Source organism: Lathamus discolor, chromosome 15 (assembly GCF_037157495.1).
Source record: "Lathamus discolor isolate bLatDis1 chromosome 15, bLatDis1.hap1, whole genome shotgun sequence".
Lineage (NCBI taxonomy): Eukaryota > Metazoa > Chordata > Aves > Psittaciformes > Psittacidae > Lathamus > Lathamus discolor.
In genome coordinates this window covers 11,354,091-11,379,801 of record NC_088898.1, presented here as the reverse complement: position 1 = coordinate 11,379,801, position 25,711 = coordinate 11,354,091, and the positions used below count along the sequence as shown (strand labels likewise).

Genomic DNA, 25,711 nt, shown 5'->3' with positions numbered 1-25,711 from the left:
ACTGAGGCCAGAAGCATCATCCTGCTGCGCCTGTGGCTGCTTGGGGCACCCAGATGGAGCCGAGCAGCTTGAGCCCCCCTGCCCTGGGCTGTGAGGGGCAGCAGGAGGCTGTGAAATGACAGGAAGAGAGGAGGAGAATCACAGAATCCAGGGATGGGGCAGCCACAGCTTCTCTGGGCACCCTGTGCCAGCGCCTCAGCACCCTCACAGGGAAGAGCTTCTGCCTAAGAGCTCAGCTCAGTCTCCCCTCTGGCAGGTTCAAGCCATTCCCCTTGGCCTGTCCCTACAGGCCCTTGTCCCAAGCCCCTCTCCAGGTTTCTTGTAGCCTAAAGCACTAAAGGGGGCCTACAAGACATCTGGAGAAGGAACTGCACAACTGGGATGGCAAAGCCAGCAAGTTACACTCGTGCTGTGGGAGCTGAAGCAGCTGTGAGCTCCCTGCCTGTCTCCATCATCCCTTCAGGGCTAAAGCCACCCTGGGGAAGGATCCCTCCCCTCCCCCAAGGTGCTCCTGCCCCTGCACTGCTGGAGATCCCGTGGCCCATGAACCAGCCAACACCGATGCTCTTCAAACAGCTTTTATTGGTGGTTCTGACCAGTCTCCATCCTCAAGGAACACAACCTTGCTCCTGTGCGCCAGGCGGAGCCCAGCCAGCCCCAGCGCCTGCACACAGCTCAGGCCACACTGCAGCCACAGCACCGCAGGGAACAGCTCCTGAGGCAGGGCCCAGCTGGGAGGGACCGGCCTGAGCTTCACCCCCAGCTTGGGCTCTTCCACCCCTTTGCCAGGCACATGCTGGAATGGGGAGACCGACCCTGAACCCTCCCCCTTGCCCCGAGCCGGTGTCTCCACAGGCCCCCCCAGCACTGCTTGGCCAGTGGCAATGGGTGTTCAGCACCCCAGGAGCGAAGCTGCATCAACTCCCACCAAGCCTCTTCCACCCCCTAAAATTCACTCAATTCCCAGCAGCAGTATGTCCAGAAATGGTCTTCTTCCCCATTTCCAGGCTGGCAGCTGCCTTCGGGCCTGACCTGTTGGAAGCATGTGTGGGAGTGCTGGGGTTTGTTTGGCTTTTGTTTCCTCCTAAGGCAACAGGGTGAGAGCAGCAAACGCAGCTGGGTCCATCCCAAGGGACAGGCTGGGGGGATGCACAAAGGATGGGTCCTCTCACACCTAAGCAGGGTGCAGGCAGCTGCCTGTGAGCTGGACACAGTCACTGACCCTCTGCCTCTGGGAAGAAACAATCAGGGCCCTGCCTGGAACTCCAGCAGAATGACAGTGCCTGCACCAGGCAGGTCCCTCCTCGCTGGCTCCTGCCCCCCCTCCTGCTGCTGGAGCAGCAGAGCCTGTTCCAGCCCTGCATGTGCAGGTTAAGATCCACGTGGAGACTTCAAAACAGGGCTCAAAGCTTGATGCACAGGAGCTGTGAAGAGGAGTGTGACCACCCCCTACCCCGCTGCCCACCCTCCTGCCCAGAGCAGCAGCACAGGCGCTGGGCCAGCTCCTGCACCATCACTGCAAGCACCCATCTCCTCGGACCAACAAACCATCCCCTGGGGCATGTTCAGACACTGACCCCGGTGCGTGAAGAGAAGGCAGCAAAGTCTGGAGCCCAGCCTGGGTACCTGCCCCTCCAGGACCACTCACAGCCACAGCAAAACTGGAGAAGCTTTAAGGCCCCTCTGACCCAAAGCAATCAGATTCTATGCTGCTAAACCAGCCACCAAGAACACGGCAAGAGCCACACTCTGGGTTCTGCTCCCGCACAGCACGGAGCAGCACCACAACAGCGCTGGAATCCTCACGCCTCTGGGCCGGCTTGCACCGAGCCGGCCCGCGCACCTCCCGGCCCCGCTGCGCAGGAAGCGCCCAGAACACATCGATCGCTGCGGGCTGCTGCGCCGAGCCTCCACAGCAGGTGGAGCCCGGGCAAACCCTTCCTTTACTGCAGAGCGCGGCAGGTGTGCGCTAAGGGGGCAGAGCAAGAGCTGCGCTGCCCCCACGGGGAGCCCAGGCAGCGGCAGTTCACACACCCGAGTCCCTGCAGTCCCTTCTTGTACCCCACCAACCGTGAACGTCCACCCAACCTCTTCTCAGGAAGGTCTTGCGACACCAGGGAAGAGGGTTCCCATCAGACACCTCATTCCTACCCAGAGTGAAGGTTCCTTTCTGGGAAGGGCTTTGCCCCTTCCACGTGTTGCCCCCTCCTTGCTCCGAGAGCTGCCTGAAGTGCAGCACAAGAGGGGGATGCCCCATGTGGGGCTGGCTCTGTGGTCACTGCTCCTGGAGGTGAGGGTTAGAGGCCTGTGAGATCAACGATGGCTTTAATAAAGATGGCATCATCCCGCACGTAGGAGTTCTTGGCTTCCATCACGGAGACAGGGCAGAAGAGGGGGCAGCCACTGGCAATGTTCATTTCTGTGACCGGTCGCTGGAAGGACGAGGATGTCACGTCGGGTCGGAAGGCGTCGATGATGTGCTCCCGGTTGTTCTGGTCCAGGAGCATCAGCGTTACCTGTGGGGAAAGGTGGAAACACACGAGAGCAGATGAACAAGCAGCACGTGGAAACCCAGCGACCAGTCACTGGAAGGCTGTGAGATGTGCAAGTACCAGCCCAGCCACAGCCCAGCACACACCTACAGCCCCAGGAAACGCCTGAGAGCACGGCCAGGGGGAGCGGCACCTCAGTGACATTCTGCAGAACCCTCCCCACATCCTGCCCCGTCACTGGAAACTTCTGGTGGCTGCACAGGGCTGTCACCCTGACCTGAGAACCTGCACCCGGCTGGCACGGCGCTAACTCCCAGCACCAACACCCCACGTGGGTGTTCTGTCAAGTCCCTGTTGATGTCTCCCAGGGGCAGGAGGCATTTCCTCTCCCTGCATCAGAACCTCATGGGCTCAGCCTTGGACGTCTTTCACAAGCCCGCAACCCCCAGACCTACAACGTGAGCTTCTGACACGGAGTGAGCATCAGTTGCACCCTGAGCAATGGGCCCATTCCCCTTCCCTCACCCTCAACTCCTGCAGAGGCTCCACTTGCCTTCAGCCACGCTGCTGCTCCCCTGCCTCAGCCTCTGCCCTTCTGTGCCTCTGCCCTGTGGCACACTCAGTGCTTTCAGCACTACCGGGGAATCCCCTGGCCAGCCAACACATCACAGTCCTTCCTCCTGCTCGCCAAGCAGGCCAGAGCAGTGGCATCTAGAAGCTTGAGTGGGTGCAAACCTAGAGACACACACTGCTGGGCACGGTGGGCTCCGTCCCAGACCTACCTTCTGGTTGAAGGGCCACCGGAGCAGCGCATCGTTCGGTCCCTTCATCACCACAAAGAACAGGGACAAGTGGGTCCCGCGCCCGGTGCCATCCCCGTTCAGGTAAACGCGCAGACACATCTTGTAGCCATACTTGCTCGTGTAGAAAGCTGTCAGAGGCAAAGCAGACATAGGGAGGGTCAAAGGCAGCAAGGCCGGCACCAGCATGTTCCTCTGGACTCTGAGGACTCTAACACTGGGTCCTGGAAGAAGCCAGGTCTAGGTCTTAAAGCACCTGAAGCATGGAGGTGGTCTGGAAAGCCACCAGGTACAACAGGTAGATGCCATCTTAGACTGGCCTAGGGACAGCCCAGGGTCAGGCAGTGCCAAGGTTCTGGTCTAGCTGAGACACTGCAGCACAGAGCAGAGCTCCGGCACCTCCGGCATTTCCCCTCCTGCCCCTGGAGGCACACGCACTGGAGCTGGAGCAGTGCCCAGGAGCCGAGTGATTCCCAATACACCCTCCCAGACCCACCTTGAGCTGCTCATGACTGCTGAAGGAGCTGCAGCTCATGACAACGATGCTGATGAGCAGAAGCAAAACCCCCTGACCGGGTGCAGAGCATGCTCAGTGCTCACTGCACCCTCTTTGTAACCTGTGGCTGCCCCATCCCTGGCAGTGTTCAAGGCCAGGTTGGACACAGGGGCTTGGAGCAAGCTGCTCCAGTGGAAGGGGTCCCTGCCCGTGCCAGGGGTTGGAGCTGGAGGAGCTTTAAGGTCCCTTCCCACTCAAACCAGTCTGGGGCTGCCAAAGCTGGCTGCCTCTGGTGGGAGCAGGGGCTCGGGGATGTGAGCTTTGGTCTCCTGTTGGATCCCGGCTGCTCCGCACAGCACAGGCACAGCCAGGCGCGAGCCCTGGGATCTCATCTGGGAATGCCCATGTTTGACACCAGACCAGCGTGGGGCCACAGAAACACCCCTTGGGATGGGACCTGCCCCCAGTTGCCCTCACACAGGGCTGAGCCTCAGGCCTGGGGGCTCAGCTCGCTGTAGGCATGGGGCAGAGCTGAGCTCATTCACGGCGGGGCTCAGTGCACTGCCATGAACACGCAGAGGAGGAGCAGCAGCAGATCCTGTGACTGCCACTGGGCAAGGAGCTGGGCATGGGGCTTTGCCACTACCTCCTCCCAGCACTCCCCACTTGTCCTTCCTCTCCACCCAAGGGCTCTCAGGGCAATGCCACTCTCTGCTAGTCCAAGCGGAGCATCCCCACTGCCCCTGGGGCTCCTCAGCACTCCTGTAAACCTGTGAGCATAAAGCCAGGCAGGGTACTGGAGGGAGGATGGCCCCACAGGGGTGGGAGCACCCAGACATGGAACCAGGCAGAGCACTGAGCACCCTGCGCATCACCAGCTCCGAGCAGTGAGCCAAGCATCCTGCTTCCCACCAGCCCCAGCAAAGGTAAAGAGCATCAGAAGCAAAGCAAGAGCCCATCAAGCTGCCAGTAGCACTGGACAGCCAGCAGCAGGCAGTTTCCAGCTGGAGCTTCCCTTTGGGCTGTCCCTGCTCAGGCCCCCAACGAGCCTTCCCCGTGTGCATTTGTCTTTTTGAACTCGTGATTCTGCCCTTTGCAAAATCCTGTGGTAATCGTGGTGAGCTCACAGCGTGAGTGAGCAGTAACTCTGCTAAGGAAGTTGTGACACTGATTTAATTTGCTGTTTCCTCACCTGGATGTTTAAATGCAAACCAAACACGCTCATTTCCCTTGTTTGTCCCATTCACAGCCTCAGCCTCTCTCCTCTCAGCTGACTTCCTCCAGACCAAACAGCACCAGTCCATTCGCTTCCAAGATAAAACCCCACCTCCATAAGAAACGTTTGTTTCTCAGCCCCATCTGCCCAGCTAAAGCAGCAGCAATGAGATCTCTGCTCTGAACACCACATTTGGCTGCTGCAGAAAACAGGGCCTTGGACTTTGCACTTGCAAGATAAAGAAGTGCTGCCCTTTCCAGAGCCAGTCCTGGCGTTGCGCACCTTCAGCTCCCACCCCACCACCACATATGAGACATTATATCAGGAGACTGCAGAGACCAACCAGCACCATGAAGCGCTTCTGGTGGCTCATGAAGGAGCTTTTGCTTTGATGGAACAGTTTACAAAAGCCCTGAGCCCTGCTCCTGCTGCCAGAGAGTATCCCGGAGCCTGGCCCGCACACAGCACAGAGCAGCTGAGGCACCAGCAACCGTGAGCTGCAGTTCTGGGAGGAGCCAGGCACTCAGAGCATGTGTCTGGATGGACAAAGCCTTCTGCAGTCAGAGGTTTCAGCCCTGTCCCTCCCTTGTGCTCTGACACATTCTGCTGACCCAATTCTCCAACCTAGAAAACCCTCCCAGCTGCAGGGATGCAGATGGCATCGGCTCATGTGGGCCTGGAGGCGGGCACAGTGTGGGATGCCCGTGGCCAGAGGAGCAGAGTCAGCTCCATCCAGCACCTCCCTCCAACCCACAGTCACCGTAGACATCCAGGCCAAGCAGCAATGGAGCACGGTGTGGGACACGGCCAGGCTGCAAGAGTCAAAGTCCTTTCAGTCTCACAAACCAGATCTGAAGCAGATTTGGGAAAAGGAGGCAGTGCCTTCCTGCGGGGGTTTCCAGGCTGCTGCTGACTGAAGGAAATGCCTCTGTACGCACAGTGTCAGCAGCACTGCAGTTCCTGTCCACAAGGGAAATCCTTTCTTCTTTCAGTTTTTCAAGAGGAAAAGACCTCTGAGCAGCCTCCATCCAGAACACAGACTTCAGAGTAGTTCTAAACCAATTCAGCTGCTTTCGTCCCATGGCCCAGCCACAACAACAGCACTGGGAGCAAGGTACCTGCTCCACACGTGCACACAGCTCTGGCTGGTTCGAAAAGCTCTCCAGCACACTTCAATCCCAGTAACTCCTGCTCAGGCAAACCTGAACTCCCCTCTTCAACCATTATGTTGTGAGATGAGCTTCCACCAAGCAAGAACTGTATGAAGAGATGGTTTCATCTCACAGCCACCAGCCAGGGAAGTTCTTTCCTCAGCAAAGAGGCCAGATCCCAACCCACTGCTCACCATCCACTAGGTCCTTCTTTAGGAACAGGAAGAAGAGTGGGGCTGGGGCAGCTCTGTGAGGACAGCTCCTTCCTCCAACACGTATTTAAGCACTTCCTGGGTGTGGATGGGCTGAGACAATTTAGACATTGTCTCTTGCACCACCATGTTTTAGGCACTACAATGTACTGCGGGAGCTCTAATATATATTTCCTGCCTTCCTTAACCATTTTATTGCTGGTTTTATGGTCTCTGAATATTACTGAAGGGTTATGATGGGCTGTTCCAGAGCTAAGAGGGCTGCAATCTGCATTATGAGAAATCAGAAGGGTTTTCTGCAATCAAAAAGAGCACCATTTCACCACCAGCTTTACTTTGCCCACTGCTAAAAAAGAGCTGCTCAGGGTCCATGGGGAAAGGGGAAGAGAACGGAAGAACATCTGAAGGCAGCATCTCCCTTTTCAAGGACATCACCACAAATCCCACACCCAGCTGAGACACAAAAGGCAGTAACCTGGAGAGAAGATGGCAGGAGAGCAGCCTGTTATGGCCTCCTGGCGCTTCCGGGCGAACTCCGTTATCTTCCAGATGAAAACACCATCGTAGGTGGAGGCTTCCATGTTGCGGATCTTCTCCTCCATCTCGGCCATGGCCAGATCTTTGAGCCCAATGCTCCTTTCCAGCTGCCGGACCTGCTCAGTGGGATAAAGCATGCAGCCTGGTTAGAAACATGTACCACTGTGAGACCCAAGAAAGCCAGTAGCCACCAGCATCCATCACTAGAGAGGGGCTTTGGACAAGGGCCTGCAGGGACAGGCCAAGGGGAATGGCTTTAACCTGACAGAACAGGGGAGACTGAGATGAGCTCTTAGGCAGAAGCTCTTCCCTGTGAGGGTGCTGAGGCGCTGGCACAGGGTGCCCAGAGAAGCTGTGGCTGCCCCATCCCTGGCAGTGCTCAAGGCCAGGTTGGACACAGGGGCTTGGAGCAAGCTGCTCCAGTGGAAGGTGTCACTGCCTGTGGCAGGGGCTGGGGCTGGAGGAGCTTTAAGGTCACTTCCAACACAAACCAGGCTAGGATTCTATGACCCCCTTCAGGGTGACTCTTCAGTGTGAGCTGTTCCGCAGAACTGACAGTGGCCACAGGAGGGATAAACCTGGCATCAGAAGCTGATTCACTGAAGCTCCCTTTTGAATTCTGTCACTCCAGAGAAGATCCACGGATACAACTCAGTGCTTGAGCTCAAAACTTTTCCACAGTGAGGGGAAAAATCTGCCAGCGAGAGCTCTGTTACTTGAGCAGCCAAGAAGTGCTGGGGGGACCAACAACTCAGCATTGTGGCAAAGCTAGACTGAGAAGAACCTACACCCAGCCCACAAGGTCTCCAGAGGGTCAGTCACTCCTGGCTAACAGGATCACACCAGTGTTGGCAGTTCCCTTGCTGAGAGCACAGGTACACTGTGAAGCGCATAACTCCCAGCCTGCAGTGCTCAGCAGGGCCTGTGCTGGAGCATGCTGCCGGGGACAGCTTCCTAACACCTCCAGACAGTGCCTGCCACAATGCTGCAGTGCAGCACGAAGACTACACTCCTTAGGAAGCTCTAGAAACAGCCTCATAGATCCAGAGAGATGCAGTGAAAAGCTGGGTGCTCACTGGAAAACCTCATCCAGGAACAACATCTCAGCTTCTGCACAACTCGATTACTAGCAGAGATCTGAACGCCTTATGCCTGTCAGTTCAATCCCTGTCTTTTCCAGGAACCTTTTAAGGGCTGGGCACAGGCACAGATGATATTTTAGTCCTGCCCTTGGGATATGTGGAGTTTCAGGGCTGGTGAAGCTTTGCTAATAACATGGGAAGGAAACAGAAAAAGCCTCTGCTCAGGGTGCTGGGAAGCCCAAGCCAGTGCTTACGCACCTTGTTACTCAGCGTCTCGATCTTCTTCTGGTCCAGCTGATGCTGCCGGTTGTAGGCTTCGGCTGTCAGAGACACTCTTTCCACCTCCCGGTTGAGCACACAGACAATGTTCTCAAAGGTCACGGTTTTCCTCTCAAGGGCCTCACATCTTCCCAGGAGCTCCAGGGACCTGGAGATGTCCGACTCCGAGTTTTCAGCCAGCACTGGGGCGCTTTGTGATGAGGAAAAGGCAGGAAGAGGCTTCAGGTCTCCAGCTCCAGCCTTGAGGCTGAGCACAAAACTCAGCAGCATGTAGAGATGCTCTGCCAAGCACTTCCTTTCATGTTCGAGAAGCTCTTCTTTTTCCACCTACATGAAGAGAAATACATCCCCCATTCAGCAAGCTCACCCTATGCTGTCACCATCCACACAACAAATTTCTCCTCTCAAGGTCACAACTTAAGATTTAAATTATAGAGGGTAAAAAACAAAGAAAGAGAGTTAAGAAAACTGGTTTGGGGATGGGGTTTTTGTTCAGTTTTACAGATGCTGCAGCTCACATAGAAAGGGGATGTTTAACATTTCCCCAGCTGTACACACTGCTCTGCTCTGCTTTCCTCTGGTACTCCCCAGAAGGGCTCTATCAGAAGTACTCAACAGCATCGAAGAACAAAGGCTCGTGTAATCCCCTGGAGTAGGGATTTGTATGAACTTCACCAATAGGAGCTGGAAAACTAAGTCACATGGAGAAATACTGGCCTGGCCCCAGTCCTGTGCTTAGAGCTGAAAGCAGCACAAACCCCAGAGCATCAAAGCACTTGGAGTGTTCCTCAAAAGAGGTTTCCTTCCACAGTGAGCTCATTCTCTGGATACATCAACTCTATACAGCAGGTGATGTTAAGCTCCATTTGCAAAGGGTTTGAAACACCACTTTGTTCAAATACCTGAATGCAAGCATCTGTAACAGTTTGCAGGTTACTAACACTGGAACTGAAAACAAGCCCCAGGCTGAACATCAACACGTGAGCTCTTACCACCTCAGTGCATCCAACAACCTCAAATCTGCAAGGCACTTTAGATCTGCCACAACTCTTCACATGGTCCCGAAACTAGAAAGCAAGGAAGGCAGTGTTAGATCTTCTGTGCCCCCAGTAGCTCCCTCTCCATCTTGCTGGTGTTTAGGAAACTGAAGGTATCACAAGAACATCCAGGCCATCACTAATCACTCACTGCCCAAGTGTATGGTTACATGTGGACACTGTCTGCCATCAGATACAACTTTCACTATAATATAAATCTAGTGCTGACACCTGGAAGGAAGTTTTCTTTCTCTTGATGGCTCACTTCTCACCTCCATACGCATGAAAGAAAAAGCAACCAGCACAGGTACATGTTATGGATGCTGAACAAGCTTCACGGAGGACAGAGGAAGGGGAGGATTAAGAACGACTCTGTGAAGCAGCCAACCATTAGATTTTGTAGACTTCATGTAACCCTTGTTGGGACATGTCACAGCTTCCAACTGATCATTACACATCTGAGAACAAAAAGCTTCCCAATGGTCCTGCCTGAGCACTTACAGCACTTACTGCAGGTCCAGCTGTGCAAGGGCAGAGGTTTCCTGGGTTCAGCATTCCCTTGCAGGGTGCCAGCAATACCACACCTCACCTTGCCTGACCACTGCTGTGAAGAATCAGAGAATCCCAGACTGGCTTATGTTGGAAGTGACCTTAAAGTTCCAACCCCTGCCACAGGCTGGGACCCCTTCCACTGGAGCAGCTTGCTCCAAGCCCCTGTGTCCAACCTGGCCTTGAACACTGCCAGGGATGGGGCAGCCACAGCTTCTCTGGGCACCCTGTGCCAGTGCCTCAGCACCCTCACAGGGAAGAGCTTCTGCCTAAGAGCTCATCTCAGTCTCCCCTGTCCTGTCAGGTTAAAGCCATTCCCCTTGGCCTGTCCCTACAGGCCCTTGTCCAAAGCCCCTCTCCAAAAGAGCTGAGGCAACAGTGGGTATTGCTACAGAGAAGTGCCGGAGAAGAGCCCCCCAGCTGCCAAGAGGACTCCTTTGGGTTCCCACACAGCACCTGATTAATGCTAACAAGCACTGGCACATCATCAGCTTGGGTCTGATACACCCCTCATCTTCATATAGGTGGTCTGTTCTGAACAACCACCATGTTCCACATTTAACACCTACACCTGCTACAACAGATGTCGATTAAAACTGTTTTTAAACCACTTTCTTAAAGGCTTCTAGATCCATCTGGCTTGCTTAATGAGTCAGGTTACAACACTTCAGTTTTAACACGTCAGCTGAAGTTTGGAGAGGGATAGAAGAGGGAGTTGATATTTACACACAGGATAGATCACCCATTGGAATCCTACAGGAATCCTACAAGCCCAGTTAGCCTCTGCTGGGCTCCAGCTCCAGCCTGCAGAGCAGATCTGTATCCCAAGACCCCAACACAAAGCCCTTCATTACCTCCCCATTTAGAACTCTTTGCTCATCTTTATAATGCTTCTGTCCCTCTTGCCTTCCTACAAGGGCCTTTGACAACAGCGCTACTCAGAACCTTTGCCCATGGAAGGCAGGAGAGTTTCACATGAATGTGCTTTTTGAAGGTGTTTCCCAGACCCTTGGTTTTCCGGTTTTGAGCCTTGCCCAGGAGCCAGCAGCACAGATTCCATTACACCATTCATCAGAAATTCATTCATTTAGCTGGAGATGGGCTCCCTTTCCACAATTGAATAATTCCGTATCACCTGTGGGTGACAGAGCCATGGAGGCTCTGCACCCAGACGTGGCAAACACACTGCTCCAAGAGAGGTGGCGCTGGCAGCACTAACACACAACTGCACATGCCATGGGTAATGTTCTCACACCCAACCAGCATTCTGAGCCTTATACAAAGGTCACACCTGCACTAATAGCCACCACTTGTTCCATACACCCCACTTCCTAATTAATGGTCCCAGTTTCCCTCCTGGCTCTGAGAACATCAGTGTCAGCCCCTCAGGGCTCCAAACCCCACCACAGCACACAGGTCACCAGCAGGCAGGGGTTACCTTCTCCCTTGGGATCTTCTTCCCACAGCCTTCACAAGTTAGCGGGAATTCAGGGCAGACTTCATCGTGAGCCTGTAGGAAAATTGACAGGAAATTGTCCTCTAAAGAAGAGCTCCAGTGAGGTTGTGTGATATACCCAGCCATTCAACAGCAACAGTTTTGTACATCATGACAGAAGAGCACTGTGCCCCATCAACCTGCACTCCAGCCTTGGCCGTGCTGGTGATGCAGATGCTGACTCATCTGTGTGATCTCCAGGCTACCGGATTTCAGGTGCCTCTGTAACCTCAACCACAGTTTAAAGCTGCTATAATCATTTCTTTTTATATCAAATTCCTGCTTTGATGAACAAGATAATCAACAGGAAGCTCCATGTATGGCTCTGCCAGGAACATCTATGTTTGGGCAGGTTGAGAGAAGTAAGCCTCTATCTCAGCAAGATCATTTGTATAACTGATCCCCTATGATGCTTATCAGACAGTGGAGCTATGACCCAGAGCCTGGTCATCACTCACTGGCCTGAGCTCTCTGGTAGCATCTTCACATTTGAATCAGAAATACATCTTTTTGCCAGAAAGAACAAACCTGTTTCATTCACCAGTCCCTGCACACAGGCAAGAGCACGCACACACTGTGTCTGGCAGCCAGAGGAGCTGCACAAGTCATCGTGGCAATGTGATACTCTGAACTCGGCAGACACCATTGCCAGTGACAGCAACTAAATTGGGAATGCCAGAACGTGCCTCTGCTTCCTGTGTCATTCTTACACTGCTCAAACCTCTTTACACAAAACCCAGCTGGGACAAGGCACTGCAAATGCCACAAACATGCAGTTCAATATTCAGGTTAAAAGGTAAGTGCAATGAAGTATCCTGCCATGGTAGTAAAGGTGGCGGGGAACAAACACAACCCCCAGAAACCCACCCACAAACCCCCAGAAGCATTCACACAGCAGCCATCTGAAGCCAGATGCTTTGGAAATGTGGTCACATTTATTCCTTATCAAAATAAGTTACTGCCTTGGAGGCGCGGGGGGAACCATGCACAGACTTAAATAGTTACCACATCAGAAACTGGAAAGTGAAACCCATCAGTGGCTCAGCTCTGGCTTCTTACTTACTCTCTCCTTTTTATACTTCACATGAGTGGCCAGACTCAAGGCCTCGCTGCCCTGCCCCCGCAGTGACCTGGGTGGTTTTGTTTGGGTGGGCAGAGCTGCCTGTACAGACCCTGCCTGTGCAGGAGGAGGAGGCAGAGCACCTTCCTTCCCCCTACTCGTTCCAAGGGGCTGAGCCCTTTCTTCTCCTCACCCACTGCTCTCATGTTCCAGAAACACCAGATAGCATCTCTCCCAGGACCCACAGACCCTGGCAGCAGAACAGACGCTGTGGCTGAAGGAGGAAACTTCGCTCCAGAGACAGCTATTTAAAACAGGAGTATTTAAACTCAGCTTCTCCTGTGCCAATGTGCCAGGCGTGAAGCTACCTCCCCTCCCACGCTCCCCACCTCCAGCAGTTATCTGCACCCCACCGCCATTGCCATGTAGCACCCAAGATGCAGGCAGGGCTGTGAAGCTTGCCCAGCTTGCAGCAGAAGGGAAGCAGCCCCACACAGCTAAGCTGAAAGTGCAACTGGTCTGTATGGGAAGTGTCCAAGGCACTCAGAAGCATTGGCTTGAACTCACACAGAGCCAAACCACTCAACAGCCATTCCTGTATAAACAGTTTCAGGCTCTTCTGGAATCCCCTGTTCCTCCCCCCTCGATACGGGTGTCTGAACAGACGTGATGGTATCGCCACAGGAAGAAATCCACCGCGCCCAGAAGCCGGAGCAGGGGCTGGCATTCAAGCTTGATCTAGTGCACTCCCACTCCCCCAGGAATGGGGCAATCCTCACGTTTACACCTTTCCCAAGCACACATCCGCGAGATCCTGCAGCAGGGACGAGCCTCTGACATTCAGACAGTTGCTGTAAAGGGGCTGACAACGAAACCTGGAGAAGGGGCTCTGGACAAGGAACAAAATGCACTGGCACAGGGTGCCCAGAGAAGCTGTGGCTGCCCCATCCCTGGCAGTGTCCAAGGCCAGGTTGGACACAGGGGCTTGGAGCAAGCTGCTCCAGTGGAAGGGGTCCCTGCCCGTGGCAGGGGTTGGGGTTGGAGGAGCTTTATGGTCCCTTCAACACAAACCAGCTCCTCTGGGCACCCTGTGCCAGCGCCTCAGCACCCTCACAGGGAAGAGCTTCTGCCTACGAGCTCATCTCAGTCTCCCCTCGGGCAGGTTACAGCCATTCCCCTTGGCCTGTCCCTACATCCCTTGTCCCAAGCCCCTCTCCAGGTTTCCTGCAGCCCCTTTAGGCACTGGAGCTGCTCTCAGGTCTCCCCTTCAGGAGCCTTCTCTTCTCCAGGCGGCCCCAGCCCAGCTCTCTCAGCCTGACTCCAGAGCAGAGCTGCTCCAGCCCTCGCAGCATCTCTGTGGCCTCCTCTGTACTCACTCAAGCAGGTTGATCTTTGAAACACAGTCCATTAGTCCCCTCCAAGCATGGCAACAGTGACCATGAGCACAGATAAAGCTGAGGCAGCAGGAAGGGAGCAATGAAAGGGAAGAAAAACTAACAGGCAAGCAGAGGAAAGGCAGAGCACTGCCAGGGCTTTGGCACTCTCCAACCCCGGCACAGCCATGTCCAGCACGCGGCTCCTTTGGCATCTTACCCTGGCTACAAGATAAAGGGTGGGCTCACAGAACTCTGGAGAGATCCTCAGAACAGGCCTCCAGTGCCTTGGTTTCAAGGGGACACGAATCATAGACTCATAGAATCATAGAATAGTTAGGGTTGGAAAGCACCTCAAGATCATCCAGTTCCAACCCCCCTGCCATGGGCAGGGACACCTCACACTAAACCATCCCACCCAAGGCTTCGGCCAACCTGGCCTTGAACACTGCCAGGGATGGAGCACTCACAACCTCCCTGGGGAACCCATTCCAGTGCCTCACCACCCTAACAGGAAAGAACTTCCTCCTTAGATCCAATCTAAACTTCCCCTGTTTAAGTTTTAACCCGTTACCCCTTGTCCTGTCACTACAGTCCCTAATGAAGAGTCCCTCCCCAGCATCCCTATAGGCCCCCTTCAGGTACTGGAAGGCTGCTATGAGGTCTCCACGCAGCCGTCTCTTCTCCAGGCTGAACGGCCCCAACTTCCTCAGCGTATCTTCATATGGGAGGTGCTCCAGTCCCCTGATCATCCTCGTGGCCCTCCTCTCAACTTGTTCCAGCAGTTCCATGTCCTTTTTCTGTTGAGGACACCAGAACTGCACACAAAACTCCAGGTGAGGTCTCATGAGAGCAGAGTAGAGGGGCAGGATCACCTCCTTGGACCTGCTGGTCATGCTCCTTTTGATGCAGCCCAGGATACAGTTGGCTTTCTGGGCTGCGAGCGCACACTGCAGCCGGCTCATGTTCATTTTCTCATCGACCAACACCCCCAAGTCCTTCTCTGCAGGGCTGCTCTGAATCTCTTCTCTGCCCAACCTGTAGCTGTGCCTGGGAGTGCTCTGACCCAGGTGTAGGACCTTGCACTTGGCATGGTTGAACTTCATAAGGTTGGCATCAGCCCACCTCACAAGTGTGTCAAGGTCCCTCTGGATGGCATCCCTTCCCTCCAGCATATCCACCGGACCACACAGCTTGGTGTCATCGGCAAACTTGCTGAGGGCGCACTCAATCCCACTGTCCATGTCAGCGATGAAGATGTTGGACAAGACCAGTCCCAACACCGATCCCTGAAGGACACCACTCATTACCGGTCTCCAGCCGGACACTGAGCCATTGACCACAACTCTTTGTGTGCAGCCACCCAGCCAGTTCCTTATCCACTGAGTGCTCCACCTATCAAATTGATGTCTCTCCCATTTAGAGACAAGGATGTTGTGTGGGACAGTGTCGAACGCTTTGCACAAGTCCAGGTAGATGACATCAACTGCTCTACTCCTGTCCATCAGTTCCATAGCCCCATCATAGAAGGCCACCAAACTGGTCAGGCAAGATTTCCCCTTAGTGAAGCCATGCTGGCTGTCACCAAGGACCTTGTTGTTTTTCATGTGCCTTAGCATGCCCTCCAGGAGAATGTGCTCCAAGATTTTGCCAGGCACAGAGGTGAGACTGACTGGTCTGTAATTCTCCGGGTCTTCCATTTTCACCTTCTTGAAAATGGGGGTTATATTTCCCTTTTACAAAAGGGAACTTCACCTGACTGCCATGATTTTTCAAATATGATGGACAGTGGCTTAGCAACTTCATTTACCAGCTCCTTCAGGACCCGCGGATGGATTTCATCGGGTCCCATGGACTTGTGCATGTTCAGATTTTTAAGATGGTCTCGAACCAGATCCTCTCCTACAGTGGGCCCAAGGTCTTCATTCTCAAATCCCTTGTGACAAGAAGCATGAGCTGCTTTGTGCACCTCTCCACGTCCCCAGGGGCTCTAGAGCCCCCGAGACAGAACGTGCCACACAGTGCAGGTACTTTGGGATGTCCTGCTCCTCTCAAGTCAACATGCCCATTCATGCTGTGACTCCTCCTCTTCAGGGGTGTCCTAAGGTTGGTTAAGACCTGCCCAAAGCTTTCCCCACACATGGGCTTAGCTACCACACACGTGGTTCTTACACATGGTGACCACACACATGGTCCTTGTGCTGCTTCATGGACCCCAGCAACACAAGGGTGGGAAGCAGCAACCCTGTCTATAATTGACAGTGCCATGTGGGAACAGGAGCTTTCAGAGACTGTCACATCAGCTGGCACCCGGCACAAACTGCTCCCTTTGCTGGGACATGCTGGACACAGAGGTCCAAGCAAGTTCATTTGGCATCACAAAAAACTAAACCTCAAAGGAAGTGACAAAAACAAAAGATGAAGATCCCACCGGTAACTGCTTGTGGCTTCAGCCCATGGCAGGGGTTGGAACTAGATGAGCTTTAAGGTCCCTTCCAACCCAAAGCAGTCTGTGGTTCTGTGCACAGCAGTGAGGACACGGGAAACCAGCATCACCTTTCCTCTGCTGCCCAATGCCACAGCATCACAGCTGAGGACAAGGACTGGCAGCAGGGACGTTGTGGTTCCCAGCAGCTTCCCTCACGCCTCTCTCCAGCATCACTACAGGAACTTTTGCTTTCAGCATCAAGGGTTTTGCTGACCAGCTCTTAGAGCTGATTAGACACATTTGATCTGGGATTTCTTGGCAGAGGGACACAAAGGTAGCACTTCACACATTGAAAATGTCTGAAAGCAAGAGCAGGTTTTGAAGAAGGCTGAAGGAACAGAAGCATTTGAAAGCAGCAGCAAGTTTCCTACCATTTCCTAAACCAGGCTCTGCTCTTCCCTGGTTGCGAGGCAAGACCCTAGAGCATTTTAGATAAGCCTGAGCCTGACCCAGCCCCATGGCCAGCAGGAGCCCACACACCCCTGTGCTCCCACCTCCACATGCCCACTGCACTGCAAACCCAGAACACTGAATCCACTTGCCAAGGAAATTAAACTTTACAGCGTCAGCACTACCCCAAGTCTCCGTGGGCTGACACCTAAAGGAGGTTCACAGCAACTGGGAGCGTCTGATGAGGGATAACGCTGCAGGTCTTCTAGGCTACAGTTTACAGCTGCAGTCACAGTCACATGAAAAGTCCCCGAGACGTGATGCTCACATCTAATGAGGCCACTGCTCAAGAACAACCTGCCACCAAGGAGGGGACCCCAGGCCTCCCCTCACACTGACAGAGCCAGGCACCCACATGTTCACAGCAATGAATTCACCTCCCACAGCGATTTGACAGCCAACCGCTGCCTGCTGACAGCTCCCACTGCAGGAGATACTCCAGGCACACGGAGAGCATGGCCTGAGCCAACCAGGTCCCAGAACAGCACCCCTGGAGGGATCCCCCTCTCTTCCAGCAGCACACAAAGCTTCACCACCATTGCTCAGGTCACAAGGGACAGTCTTGAGATGGAGCCTCTTGGTGGCCTGCCTGACCTGCATGTTGGACAAGGTGGTGGGGCTCTGGGAGCAGAGGCACAAAAGTGGTCTCCTTTGCCTCTCAGGCAGCAAGGGGGGCAGACTGTGAACAGAAGGACTGTCACAGCGTGAGGGTGAGAACACCACTGGCACCCACAGAAGGGGAGTTGAGATAAATACTACAGCTGGGACACGTGCCTTCCACGTGAAGTCGAACCTGTGGTTTCAAACCCCCCTTCTCCAGGCTGTCCAAGGCCCCAGGGGTGTGTCTGATCACAGCTTTGGCTCCTGCCAGACATGTGGAGCCCAAGGAGCATCCCCCTGGGGTGCTGCCCCATATCCCCCCCCAGCTGTGCTCAGACTGAGGGGTTTCATCATAGCCCAGAAGGGACACACGGCTCCCACCTCAGAGCTCCTGACAGCCTTTCACTCTTCAAGGAGCTGATGCCCAAAGTGCTCACTTGCTGGGCCACCACAAGGCTGAGCTGGTTTTACAAGCCAAGGGCAGACCCTTTCCAGTCGGGGCTTTCCAGCTTCCCCCACACACTGGCATTCCCCATGGTTCAGCTCCCACTACGGGACTGGATTGGAAACTGCCTCATGTCTGGGCAGCCAGATACAGAAACTGCTCTGGGGACTGTGAGGCAGGCCGGGGTCTGTCTGTGGACCCCAGTTCCAGCTCTGGAAAGGAAAGGTGTCAGATCCCTTCTGCCAAAGCAGGAGGTGCTTCTGGTCACTTGCATGCACAAGTCAGGGATTCCCCCACAAGGAAGTGACCCGGTCTTGGGGCAAACTGCTGGTGAGGTTGGGGCTGGCTGCAAACAACCCCCCAACACATGCCATGACCTGGAGCCAAAACCTTCAGAAATAAACTGTAAATGCTGTACTGGATTTTAAAAGGAAGGGTTGTCACCTTCCGCCAGCATCAGTGTGCTTGCCACAGTGCTTAAAATGCCATATCCTGTGCAGACAATACTGCTATAAACCGCTCAGAAGTACACCTTGGAGGCAACAGAAGCCAGGGGAAGCAGCTTCAAAGACCAGCAACTCTGTTCTAAGCAATGTGCAGAAGTCTGAAGATGAAGCTTTCAGCCTAAGCTGAAAATCACCACCAAAGCCTGTTGGGATGCAGCATGAAACAGTGAAGACCACGAAGCAGGAGGACCCCCTGGCTCAGGGGCCCCAGCAGCATTTCTGAGCAGGAACAGTTTCTCCACATGAAGGCTTCTCCAGCATCTCCCAGTAGGAACACTGGGTAGGAAGGCACCTGTTACCCTGTCCTCCTGGTTTCAGGAAGCCATATAGCCCCGAAAGGGCTGCAAACACCCTCTGACACCACAGGCTTTGGAGTAACATCTTCTGATGTTTTGCACCTTTCACAACCTTTAACTGAAGTGAGCTCTTCAAAATCAAGGTGACAACAAACTCCAAGGAGAACATATGCCCTCCAGCTGGACCATGACAGGTTATCACCACAGGTGACAGTCCCTGTCCTCATTTGCTGAGCAAATCTGTTTCCTGCGAAGCCCCACACCTCAAACCTCCTTTTAAATACTGCTGTCAGGATTAAGCTTAAAACTTAGTTCTCCTTCCAAAACTTAAGACAATTCCATCTCCTTCTCTCTCAAATGATTCTGTATCTCCTGAGATGAGCAAGGCATAGTAAAAACCTCCATCCTGGGTAACAAATGGAATTGCCAAGGCTGAACACCCCCTGCAGCCCCCTCCTCCCATCCCAGTCCTGGGGGATAAGGTACAGGGTGGGGAGGAGGGGGGATAAGACGAAGAAAGGGAGCCAGTGGCAGGAGAAGCTTGGATAAAAGGCACATGAGAACTGAAGATACATTGATAAGCCAGAGCAAGGTTGATAAAGCAGAGATGTGGGCAACTGGAGGTACTGGGAGGCAAGAAAAGAAACAGGCCAGAGCTGGGAAATATCAAACTCCCTCTCCCTGGACACCACAGGGCAGGTTCTCTTGGACTTTCCTCCTGCTGTAAGGGGGCAGTTTTAGTTTGTACAACCCTCTTCAGACTTTCCACCTGAATCGAAAGGCTCCTGCCCACAGCCTGCTTTGCTCTCTGTAGATCAGGCAGACTCATTGGGAAACCCACACATATAGAGAGGTTACTGGTTAGAAGGAACACCCCCCCCCCAGCCTTGCCACAAGCTGTATTATCCAAATGCCACGTAACAGTTACAAAATGTGAAAAAATGCATTTATAACCCCAGACATGTGCTCAGCATTGAAATATTTCCTATGCTCCACACAGCTTCAAGCAGAAATGCAAGTCATGCCCAAGCAGATTGTGCGCTCTGTTCTGTATGTCCCTTTGAGATCTGAACTTTGGCCTGCCTGAACAGAAGCAAAACTGAAATCACCTTTATTAAGTTTTGAAGCTGAGGGGCCAGAGCTTTCCAGCCGCAGAACATTTTCTTTCTTGTTCGTGCCCCGATGGGATCAGCAAAGCAGAAGCGACAGCCTCCTGCAGTGTAAGTGGATACAGCAGCTGAGCACACCTCCCTCGGCATGAACACAGGGCTTTAAATTAGCAAACAACGAATCTGCTCTCAGGGACTTTCCATGTCCTGTCGGAAATAGCACAGCAGCGAGGGACTTTCCAGAGCAGAGCTGGGGCAGGACGTTACACACACCGCTGGCTATGGGCGCTCCCACCCCACCGGGGCCAACTCAGCACTAAAGCAAGGAGCCTGGCCACGAGGCTGGGTTTGACACTAGTCCACAGCACTCAGAGACACTCTGAACTAACACAGATGTTTTGACATCTCCTTTCATCCCTCCTCAGGCACACATACCAGGGCTGCCCGGCCTGATTAGATGCCACAGCTCCTTGGCAGGCAGCTGGCTGGGAGGAGAGAGGACACGAGCCAGTGGGTGCCTCCTCCCACCAGTTCCCAGGAAAGAACCAGCTTTTCCCATGAGGGCACGAAATAACCTTCCCCTGTCAGACTGAACAGGGAGGTGCGAGTGTGAGAGAGGCTCAGCCCCAGACGAACTGGCCAGTATTGCTCAGAATCTCCACTCCCCTTCCCTCACACAGAACTGCCCCAAGACTAACAAAACCTGCGACAGCCACAATAAGTGCTGCAGACCCGCAGCCCAGGCACTCCAGAGCCCACCTCTGCTCTGGTTTAGCAAAGCACTAAACAGGACCTTTGAAAATCAGCTGGAGAGTTTAAAAAGAGGCACTTGATCCAGATGCTCTTCAGTATTTGGACAAAAGATTCTGGAGCATCACACACACCTGCAGCCTTGCAAGACAGACTTCACAGAATCCCAGACTGGTTTGGGTTGGAAGGAACCTTAAAGCTCATCCAGCTCCAACCCCTGCCACAGGCAGGGACCCCTTCCACTGGAGCAGCTTGCTCCAAGCCCCTGTGTCCAACCTGGCCTTGAGCACTGCCAGGGATGGGGCAGCCACAGCTTCTCTGGGCACCCTGTGTCAGCGCCTCAGCACCCTCACAGGGAAGAGCTTCTGCCTAAGAGCTCATCTCAGTCTCCCCTCGGGCAGGTTAAAGCCATTCCCCTTGGCCTGTCCCTACAGGCCCTTGTCCCAAGCCCTCTCCAGCTTTCCTGCAGCCCCTTTAGGCACTGGAGCTGCTCTAAGGTCTCCTCTTAAGGAGCCTTCTCTTGTCCAGGCTGACCCAGCCCAGCTCTCTCTGCCTGGCTCCAGAGCAGAGCTGCTCCAGCCCTCACAACATCTCTGTGGCCTTCTCTGGGCTCACTCATTCAGGACTTATTCCAGGACAGCTCATTGCCCTTTTGAACTTCTAGTGAAGCTCTGCTGACTCAAGCCTGCATTCAAACACTTGCAGGATCACACAGGAGCACCTTTGACAGCTGACGGTTTCTGCTGAGCTCTGCAGGAACTCTTTAAGACTTTTTCTAAACCCAGGAGAAGCAGCTCAGAATTGCTCACCAGTCACAGCACAACCACCGGCACTGGAAGCTGCTGACAAGCAGGATTTGATTTAGTTAATGGAGCTGAGCTTTCTTACTATAATCACCATTTTGAACCCTGCAGTGGGCATCAGACTTCTAGTCACTGCTCCAGAAAGCAGGCCTGGGTCAAACAATCTGCAGGCCCCAACAGCACAGCTCCAACCTGGAACCTCATTAAAACACACTGTACCCTGAAACGTAACCCCCAGACTGTCAGTGCTGCATCGAAGTGAAACTTTAACTTGACATTTATTCAGCCATCCGTCCACAACACGAACCACTTCCAGGTCTGTCAGTGAGGGCTTCACAGCAGGACAACCATTTAGCACCCTACATCCCCTCATCTTTTGGACTTAACTTTCAGCGTAAAGAAGCAGAAAGTTCTAGAGAGCAGGACAGGAAAGCAAAGGTGCAAAAGCATCTCTACTAACCGGCTCAGCAAGCCAGGGAGGATCCACAGCTTCCAGCCACCCTGCAGTGGCATTGCAAAGAGAATCCAAATGTTAGCCTAGACCAAGGTTCTATACACACATCTCAAAGCTCCATGAACCACAGGGCTACAGTTTTTACCTAGGGCAAGTGTCAGAGGGAAATAAAATCTATTCCTTATCTCAGGCCCTGCACATGGTGGTTCTTCCACCCCACGAGGAATGACAAAACTCTCTCTTAAGGAGCACCAAAGTATATATCCATTCACAACTAACTGCCAGTGCATTTTAACAACACAAATGGCCACAGCAGAGCTGAACTGCTGGAAAGCACAGGGAACACAGCGTCCACTGCCATCCTCAGCTCAAAGACACTTCTCACAAGGCACCATTTAGCTGTATACATGCTAACAACCAAACACCCCCAGCCACAATTAAGGCCTGAATTGAAAAGCTGGTGGGCTCCTTGAGAAGAGCAAAAGTCAAAAAAACCACCCTGTCCAGCAGGATCATGGCCCAGAGCAGCTCAGAGTGACAGGTGCCCAGCCAGTGACCAACAGCCAGTCCCACGGCCCTGGCAGCTACGGGGCAGCTGGCTGGAAGCAAGGTCATGGCCAGGCTGCTTTCCCCAAGCTTATGGGTCTGAAGCAGGTCTTGGGTTCACACAACACAGCAAACTTCACAACCACCTCATGGCACAGCACAGCTGCTTGACAGTTTGCTTGTCTTTTATAGCAGAAAGAAGTTGGAGATAGTGAGCAGATCCCATGAGGGAAAGGACGTGCTTGGTGCCAAGCAAATCTGACACTGTTTCAGTTCAGCCTGTGTGCTCGGCAGGGCACGCGCCCCCAGCACAGGCAAGAATCTCCCCAGCTCATTGCTTAGTCCAGGGAGTTAACAGCTCCCACCACCACCATCAGTGTCCAGGAAAACCACCTGACCCTTCCCCAGACACAGAGGACAGAAGGACACAGACATCACAGGCCTTGCTCTGGTCTTTACCTCGTATTCTTTAATAGTGCCCTTCCAAGTGCAGCCACTGTTAATACAGACAGCAGGCAGACTTTCCACCTCCCGACGAGCTGCGTTGTCTGGGAAAGCCTAAAATGGAAAAAACCAACCAAACCACAAGCATTACCGGGGCTGCAATTTTGGTCTGGTCTCTTAATTCTTTCTCAAGACCAGTTGCCTGGCCCGTTGCCACATCACATCCTCAGAGATGTGCTAATGGCAAACACATTATTATTACAGCGTTTAAGTGGGCCACCACCACAGCAACATGACCTGGATTTCAGAAGCTGGGGAGTGCACCACATTAACCAGAACTCTCACTACTGAAACAAACATTTCCTAGGAAGAAGGGGTGCTATGAGCTTGTGTTTTAAATGCAAACTGCACATGGTATCAGTGCCATCAGTGAGCTGCTTGAGTTTCCAAAATGCAGTTTTTACTTACCGAGCTTGTTTCCAAAATAGAAATTCCCTCTTCGAAGATCCCCTCCTGAATGCAGCTGGCACACTTCTGAGGTCCAGCACTACCAGACAGAAAAATAATCAAACACAATGAGAAGAGACCAATTTATGATTTAAGAATAAAGTGATTTCTGGTAACTTTAGAAAACAAAAAAGTTTTCCTGCTCTGAAAACATCACATTGAGCCTTTGCTCAGGGATATTTCTGATTCCCATTTCTGACTCTGGGTTTTCTTCTTCTCCTGATTAACCATGGATTCAACTTCCCTCATTCAAAGGCAGGAGCGAGGCAGAGCACCAGGAAGCTTTTCCAGAAGCGAGCTTGTGTTTTGTCATGTTTTGGCACAACCACCACATGATGACTTTTAAGAGCAAGTTCCTTCAGTGGCTGTGATGGAGACTGAAGTAGGTGGGGGATCCACCTGGAAGGGCACCTGAACAGTAAAACCAACCCATGGCATTCTGGAAAGGGAACTCTGAAGCACCTCCAGAACAAGAGAACAAGTCAGAGATCACACAATCCCTTAAAGACGATCCGATGCTGCACCTCAACGCAGCTCTCTCACTGAAGGGCCCTGAAAATAAAACTTTTCTCTCCTTTTCTGCTTGAAAACACCTTTCCAAGCATTTTGCCATCAGACCGAAGGCACAGTTACCTTATAATTTTCTTCAGGCAGTAGGAGCAGTAGCGATGCCCACACTGCGCTTGGAACGGCCGCCTCAATATATTCTTGCAATCGGAGCAGAGGTATTTGACCTCCAGTTTCGTTCCCAGGATCTCCTTTGCAAATCCTGGCTGGTTGAGATCCAGAGAGCCCGGAGGGGTGTTGTTCGCTGCTGCCATGTGAACGAAAAGTTCCGGCTGGACCTCCAGAGCCTGGAAATAAACACATTTTCCCTTTGCATTACAAGTGGCTGGCGGCAACCTTTCACATCAGTGTGCTCCACTGGCAGCCCAACCCCATCCGCACAGGGATGTCACCAGGAGCCTGCCTCCACCCGCTGAAGAACGTGGCAAGAAACTTTAGAGTTAACTTCAGAACCAAACCCAGGCCAAAGGTGGACAGAGCCCACTAAACCCCCTCCGCGTTTATTGAGATGCAGCTTACTCGGAGAAATCCGGGTTTCTGCCCCAAACCACTGTGAAAAGCCGCCTTACAGCTGACCAGGAAAGAAATCGCCTCAGTGCAGCAACCCCTGCTGGGACCCGGCGCGGTGACCCCGGCCTCCCGCAGCACCCGGCACCGCCGGCCGAGGGAGCCCTCGGAACCTCCCCGCCGCGGCGCCGGGGGCGCTGGAGCCGGTCCCCGCGCGGCGGTAACGAGCCCCCTCCCCGGGAGCCCCGCCAAGGCCCCGCGCTGCCAGCCCCGGCTGCAGGAGGGGCCCGGCCCGAGGCGGAGCGAGGCGCAGGGCAGACCCCGCCTCCCCCACGGCGCGGCCCCGCCGCCGGTACCGGATGGAGCCGGGGAGGGGGGCGCAGCGCCTCACTCACCGCCGCCTCCGTCCGCGCCCCGCACCGGAAGCCCCCCCGAGGCCCCGCCCACCGGACGCGTGTGGCACGCCCCGCCCGCCAGGACACTCCCCCACTGCCCCTCCCGGCACCGGCACCGCAAGTACGCGCAGACACAGTCCCGTGCCCCGTAACCCCCAGAGGTCACCCTGCCACCCCTGCCCAAACACCCCCAGACACACACAATCATCTACCCCATATCCCCCACCCTGTCACCCACCCTGTCATCCCCCAGGCACCCCCCATCATCCCCTCCCCCGCCGCTGTCACCCCTGCCCCACACACTCACCAGACACCCTCACACTGTCACCTACCGCCATCAGTCCCAGACACTCCCACACCATCATCACCCACCCACTCCATAACCACCACACCACCACCTGCCCCTGTCACCCTTCGACACCCCCACAGCCATTATCCCCCATCACTCCCCCAACCCCCCGCCGCCACCCCTGCCACAAACACCCCTCAGACTCCCCCCCACAGTGCACTCCCCTCAGCACTCCCAGTCACCCCATACCTACATGTGTCACCCCCTCACACAGTCACCCCCAAACCCGACCTCCCGCGACTGCGCCCAGCCCCACCCTGACCCCCGCCCTTCTCTGCCGTCCTCCCGCAGCCGCCCCGGCGGAGGCCCCAGGTGACCCCCGTCACCCTCCTCGGCTCATTCGGTCGTTCCGGGGCGTCGGGCGCCTCCTCACCTGGGCACAGAGCGCCATGGCCACCGCGTCCCGGCACGGCGCGGCGGGGAACGGACACCACGGCGGCAGGGGAAGGACGGGTGGGGAAGGGCGGGTTCCGGTTTAAGAGCAATAGAAAATAACAGAATGACGCGGGGGAAAGGCGCTGAGGTCACGAGAGGTGATTGCACAGCGGAACTCGCCCGGCAGAGTGCCACAACCGCCGGGTTTACAGTCACCGGGTTTTCCACTCGCGGCGCCCAGCGCGGCACACGCACCCTGTGTGCGGTGCGGGGACTTCGGGGCTTCGCCGCTTCCCGCACCGCGGGGCTGCGGCGGGTTCGTCCTCACCGACCGGGAATTC

General features: G+C 54.4%; 1 protein-coding gene across 4 annotated transcripts; it reads right to left on the bottom strand.

The window, feature by feature from the left end:
* Nucleotides 1-564: 564 nt before the first annotated feature.
* TRAF2 (TNF receptor associated factor 2) lies at nt 565-25,451 on the bottom strand. 4 transcript variants are annotated; one of them, XM_065696013.1, is made up of 10 exons: nt 25,369-25,451; nt 23,811-24,031; nt 23,139-23,217; nt 22,686-22,784; nt 11,290-11,361; nt 9,258-9,332; nt 8,245-8,592; nt 6,843-7,020; nt 3,275-3,423; nt 565-2,516 (listed from the first exon to the last, which is right to left on the bottom strand). In XM_065696013.1, the coding sequence occupies exons 1-10, from the start codon at nt 25,384-25,386 to the stop codon at nt 2,298-2,300; spliced, it is 1,458 nt and encodes a 485-aa protein (XP_065552085.1). In that variant the 5' UTR covers nt 25,387-25,451; the 3' UTR covers nt 565-2,297. The 4 variants fall into 4 exon arrangements, with proteins under 4 accessions (XP_065552085.1, XP_065552087.1, XP_065552088.1 ...); XM_065696015.1 differs by lacking the exon at nt 25,369-25,451 and adding an exon at nt 24,647-24,695; XM_065696016.1 differs by lacking the exon at nt 25,369-25,451 and adding an exon at nt 24,314-24,575.
* Between the last annotated feature and the right edge of the window lie 260 nt (nt 25,452-25,711).